Below are 6,048 nucleotides of genomic sequence, written 5' to 3' on the forward strand. Positions count from 1 at the left end.
CTTCAAAAACAGAACTAAAAAAAAAAGAGTAAGATTTAGTTGAAATGAGTATTTGTCCTTGTTTTAAGCAGGTAAATAAAATGATCTGCAAACAGACTAAGATTTGTGCACTTAAAATCGGAACAACTCATCTCCTTGTTTCAAGTGCAGTACATCTTATTTCAGGGGTAAAAATACCCATTCTATTGGCAGATAATTTTTTTCCCCCCCAAGGATAAACACTAATTTTAAGAATTTAACAATTTTTTTTTTTAGATCTGTTTTAGCAGCGTCTTCCATCTCAAGTCAAACAACCTGCAGAGCTACCTGGTGTTCACTACAGAGTAGGCATGGGCTGGTTAACGGTGTCATGGTAGACGGGCGTAGTAAAGAAAAGAAAAGGGCCGGAGGGAAAAGTTTTCTCAAGCTTAATGGAGCATAGGGTAAAAGTTTGACCCCACCTCCAACTTTTGCTGCAAACTGCCCATCAGCTGGATGAAAAAAGGCTCCAACATTTCTCCCTCCCACTCACAAAAAGGCCAGATTTGCTTGAATTAAAATATTTCGGCTTGCAAAACAGTTAAAAGGAGCACCATCCACCATTCATCAAGTTAACGGTTTTAAACTACAGCCGGCAAGCTTAAAGCAGCGTGTCTGTTGGGCGTCTGACTCCGGGCTCTTTACCTCAGCTGCATAATCTAATTAAGGTCAATTTGGTTTACGCCTCGCCTTAATCTATAAAGAGCAGAGTGTTAACAGGGACACTACTTGTGAATAACAAGCACATTTACTTAAAACTATTGCTACATTTAGCCATGGCTTTTAAGAAATCGTTGCTTCAAAAAAAAAAAAAGTTAATCTGTTCATATTTTAGGTTGTTGTTCTAAATTCATGGAAATACTTTCAGGCCACATTTTTCCCCACGTTTTTCATCGTGGGAGAATCTCCTCCCAGCCCATGCCTACTGCAGAGTCCAGCCTCCCTTAAATCAGTCCATGAGGTACAGGATGAAAACATTTTACCATCCCCAGAGGACACCAAAGCCATGTGATCCAACAGTAATCTAGACTTCTTCCCCAAACCCAAATATAGAAGTGTTTACAGATACTTTACCAGTACATTTATCCATGAACCAACAGCGTTTAAACCCCAACTTTGAAACCAACTGCTTATGCGGGTACGTTTGATCACAATTTAAAAAGCCGATTGTGCTGAAGTTTGGTAGTTACACTTTATTTGTACCGAATCAAAAAGGAAATTCTCGTTTATTTTCGGAGCTGACTAATGAACTGTCTCCCAACGTCGCAGGGCAACAAACTCAAAACAAAATTTCAAGTACTATCTTTAAAAGTCCTATCAGTATAGTCCAAAAGATCGACTCCTCCTCTTGAAAGTCCTCTGTTGAGTAGGCAGATTTCTTTTCATCATGTCTACCGTCTGACGGGTAGGTGCCCTTCTCAAACGGGTCCTGGGACACCATCTGATCATAAAACACTCGGATTTCAAACTCGCTCTCCTGGTACGACGGGTGGCCGTAAATACCGATTCCTACGGGCCTTTTGAAGTCCCCCGGAACCACCACCACGTCGTGGCCGCAGGTAACCGACTGCAGCTTGTAGGTGTCGAAGTTCGGATGGAGTGTTTTATCAGACACGTACAGATCCGCGTCCCCCTTGAGGCTCTGCATGTGCAGGATGATCCTTCCATCGTGGTTGAGGCGCAGGTAGCTGTAGTTCCCCGCCCCGATGTGACCCTGAACCACGTGGAGCAGCACCCACTCTTCGGGGATGCCGTCATCATCCTCCTGGGAGCTCAGAAAACCTCTGGCCTGGGACAGCAAGAGGGTGACGAGCAGTGCTGTGTGGCCCAGCATCATGGCGACGGCATCTGTCAGTCTGTCAGACAGCCTGAAGAACAAAACAACACACACAACAGGATTCAGCCGATCGGCCCGAGAGAAGCAAGAGCATGGAATAAACAGAAGTATCCTCTAAAAAGTAAAAAACTTGGGTGAATGGAAGCTGCTGGAACAGGAAGTAATGTTAAGGAGCTGTTCCTTAACCACCCCTAGCAGCACACGTTCGTTCTAGTTGACTTTTGCTGGCTTTTAATCCTAAAGAAAATGCTGATTACTGTGTAATTCCTTGTATAGAACTTAACCGTATGAAAACTGCTCTGTAAATAAAGTTTGATTGAAAGTCAGAAGAGTTCAGCTGTTGAGTAAAATAGTTTTGTCATCAGCTGACTGCATACTTGCTGCCAGGGATTTAAAAGGAATACACCTACTGTCCAGAGAAAAGGGATGAATGCGAGTTTTCCAGCTGCAGTCTGGAGATCAGGGAGTTTTTATGTCTGTCTGATTCCGGAGCTGCTGTTTTCTGAGAAAGATCTGTAGGCCACTACACCAAAAGCTCACAATTCAGGGGTGGTTTTTAGCTGACATGTCTCAACAGTTCATGTTTACGCAGGTTGCAATTGTTAGTGATTTTTATATTACTTTTCTCGCAAAAAAAGATAAGTCAGTTTACGCCCCATCGTTTCCCAGCCCACTGAACAAGTTAAAAATAAACAGCTGTGTCACGTCTCTGACCTTTGATCCATGGATCAAACACTTTAAACATTAACCAAAGTATCTAAAAACTCACTTCTAAAAACAGCCCATCATCATAGAAAGTGTGGCTTTCCGATCAGTCAGCTAGCGTTGTAATCTACACGACATATGTTTCTGAATTTAAATAACAACAAAAGGCAAAGCAGAGTATTTACGGACACCTAGCTAAGTTTGGACTTTATGCTAATCTTTTAACAGCTAACAGTGTAGTTTTAAGAGGTACAAACTCGTAGTAATCACCCTTAAAGCTGGTGTGTGTTTTATTCTTGCTATATTATTTAAGAAGAAACGTGTTACTATTAGCAACAAGTCAAAACACCAGTAAGCAGCTAGCTAACTAAAGTGCTAACACGCGCCTACCGCTGCCGCCATGTTAACAAAACGCTCCTCGAGTCTCCAATGCTTGAAGGAACTGCAGTTATACTTTAGATTAAAAATGCATAACCCAGCCATTTAATACGTAAACTTTACTCACACAGCTGTCGTCTGCTAGCCAACATCTTCCAGTTAGGACAGCTAACAGCAAGTTCACTTCCTCGCTTCCTTTGAGCCCAGCTGCAGTTCTTTACCGCCACCTACTGGCCAGGAAGATAAACCCACCGCCGGACGTCCCTCAGATTTTGGGACGTTACGTCGTCTAACGGTTGACAGATGTCATACTTTTTCAAAGCAGAAAGTAATTTTAACCTAAACTTAAATTAATCTAAAAGATTTTGTGGCCATTGGTCAAAAAAAAAAATATTTCCATAATCTCAACTTCATCACTTTTACAGTTGTGCTGATGTTTTCCTCCAAGATTAGCTTCATCAGTCTTTGTGAGACAAATTACTTCCCCATACATTCTAGTGTTTTGATGCCTTAAACTAGAACTCCCAAGGCAGTCATTTGACTGTTTGACTGTTGACAGATTTTGAAGTGTAATAACTTTTTTTACATGAGTCTTACATTATTCATGCTAGCTGACTTTTCCTGTATCTGTATGTCCTTTATTTCCATATTGTTTTTTAAATAAAATAAAAAACCTAATAAAAAATATCGTTACTTTTACCTTTGTCTCCCACACCCGTCATTTTGACGGCTCCGTTAGTTACATTCTATTTTATTCTCGCGGTTGAAACACAACGGGATGTTGCCTAGCAACCAGCATTCTAGCTAGTGCACCAAAGACCCGCTGGTGTGCGGCGAACCTTCCTCAGATGAGGAGCCGCCTTTATTTAGGCAAAGAAAACAGTGTTAGGTGCGTCAACACTGTACAAAAAACCGCTCACATGATGCCTGTCACAAGTGCAAAAAGGTGGTGTGCGGGAAATGCACGGGGGATATCGTTTTGACATGCAAAAAATGTGTTTGATCTGTTTTCTGTTTTTGATCTTGTAAATACATCGTTTTGTGTAGTTCCACTTGTAGTTTTATTAAATATTTTGATTTTTAATGTGTTCATTACAGTTTAGAACCATTTATTGTTTTCAATTGTAAATAGTGATGTAATTTCTTGTAACTTTTTTTGGTACCATAGTGTGTAATTTTATTTTGTTTTATTTATAGTCTAATCTATTATTGCCACATTGCATTTTCCGAATTTATGTAAATAATTCAACATTATAATCATAAACTTTTCTTGCAAAAATTTTTTATTTACAGTGTTATTTTCAGCACCATTTACAATCGTATATTATAAATAATTTAAGGAACAATTGTTGGACGTGGTAAAAATATGTTTTGGACCTCATTTTTAGGTCTACACATATCCACAATGGGACCCACTAGAACCATTACAGTTGATGACGTCATCACCAATCCCGCATTCCATTGGTCAGAATGTCACCCGTCAAATTGACTGCCAGTGGGAGTTCTAGTAGTATCAGAATTCTGGGAGTCCTAGTGTTAAATTATTCTTTAGATTCATAGTGTTTCATTAGGGCCAAATTTCTGCATGGAATATGTTGCTTTCTTATTGGTCGGATGCAACATTCTAATGCTGTGGTTTTCTTATCCAGATGTCGGGGAGGAAAAGAAAAATCATACTTAACAGAAATAAAGGCTTTAAAACAGTCAGACATCAGTCTGTGTTTATCTATATAATGTGCTTCCCTTAGTGAACTGAGTTACAGGAATAAATTAACTTTTCAATAATATTCAAATTTATTAAACGTGACTGTATAGTTTAGATGTTTTCTATTATTTTGATTACAGCCAATAAAAAAAACAAAGTTTAGTTTCTCAGGATATCAAAATATTACACGAAACCAACAAAAAAAGGAATTTTAGTGCAGAAACATTATGGCGTACCCAATCATAAGAGTGACAATCTCTTCAGGAAGGGGAAGTAACAAAGGGTCATTGCTAAAGAAACTGGCTGTTTACAGGGTGCTACATCCAAGCATGGTGCAAACCTAACGGAAATTTGATTGGAAGGGAAAAGCATGACAGAAAAAGTTTTGTCAAGCAACATAGAGATAGACAAACTTGAGAATGTAGTGGATAGCAGCCCATTCAAGAGTAAAGGGAGACTCTAGGGGACCAAAGTGATGTTTCCAGTCAGTGATGATTTGGGGACCCAAACCATCTACTTCTGTTGGTCATTTTGGTTTTATCAAGTCCAAAGTCAGGTCAGCCATTTAACAGGAAAAATTAGTGTATTTTCAGTTTACTCTGCTGACAAACTTCTGAGATGCAGATTACATTTTCCAGCACGACGTAGCATCGGCCCACCCTGCCAGATTAACCAGGACCAGCTTTAATGAGCACTGTAGGACAGTGCAAGGGGACAAACTTTTTAGAGGATTGCTTTGATAGCTGCATTTACATCATCTTCCTCTTGACAACAGCCCAGAGATTTTCTATGGGGTTCAGGTCAGGGGAGTTTGGTGGCCAATCAAGAACAGGAACACTATGGTCACCGGACCAGCTTTTGCTACCTTTGGTAGTGTGGGCAGGTGCTGCTGGAAAATTAAATCAGCATCTCTACAAAGCTTGTCTACAGAGGGAAGCATGAAATGCTCAAAAATGTCCTGGTAGAAGGTTGCATTGATTGTGGAATTTCAGAAAACGCGGAGGACCAGAACCAGCTGATGATACGTCACCCCAAATCATCACCGACTGTGGAAACTTCAAACTGGACCTTAGCCAACGGGGATTCTTCCTCCAGACTCTGGGGCCTGATTTCCAAAGTAAATGCAGACTTTACTTTAACCTGAAAAGAAAACTTTGGACCTGTGTGCCACAGTCCAGTCCTTTTGCTCCTCAGCTCAGGTAAGACTCTTTTAGCCGTTGTGTGGGACTCGGCGGCTCCAGCCTCAGTCCACTCCTTGTAAAGGATTTCGTTTGACAATCCTCTGAAGGCCGCAGATCTCTCTGTTGCTTGTGGACCTTTACCTACCACACTTCAGCTTTCTTGGATGCTGCCCTGAACAACCAGCTTCTTCAGTACTGAGTTTTTGGGTCTTCTCGTTGTTGTG

The 6,048-nt window shown here is 40.7% G+C and overlaps 1 protein-coding gene across 2 annotated transcripts; it reads right to left on the bottom strand.

The window, feature by feature from the left end:
• Nucleotides 1-208: 208 nt before the first annotated feature.
• Nucleotides 209-3,673, bottom strand: c5h6orf120 (chromosome 5 C6orf120 homolog). Of its 2 annotated transcripts, none has more exons than XM_021320159.2 (2): nt 3,639-3,673; nt 209-1,886 (listed from the first exon to the last, which is right to left on the bottom strand). In XM_021320159.2, the coding sequence occupies exon 2, from the start codon at nt 1,853-1,855 to the stop codon at nt 1,298-1,300; it is 558 nt and encodes a 185-aa protein (XP_021175834.2). In that variant the 5' UTR covers nt 1,856-1,886; nt 3,639-3,673; the 3' UTR covers nt 209-1,297. The 2 variants fall into 2 exon arrangements, with proteins under 2 accessions (XP_021175834.2, XP_012725290.2); XM_012869836.3 differs by lacking the exon at nt 3,639-3,673 and adding an exon at nt 3,066-3,173.
• Between the last annotated feature and the right edge of the window lie 2,375 nt (nt 3,674-6,048).

Source organism: Fundulus heteroclitus, chromosome 5, assembly GCF_011125445.2.
Source record: "Fundulus heteroclitus isolate FHET01 chromosome 5, MU-UCD_Fhet_4.1, whole genome shotgun sequence".
Lineage (NCBI taxonomy): Eukaryota > Metazoa > Chordata > Actinopteri > Cyprinodontiformes > Fundulidae > Fundulus > Fundulus heteroclitus.

Coding starts and splice junctions, on each gene's coding strand:
- c5h6orf120 (XM_021320159.2), bottom strand. CDS start 1,855: ATGATGCTGGGCCACACAGCACTGCTCGTCACCCTCTTGCTGTCCCAG.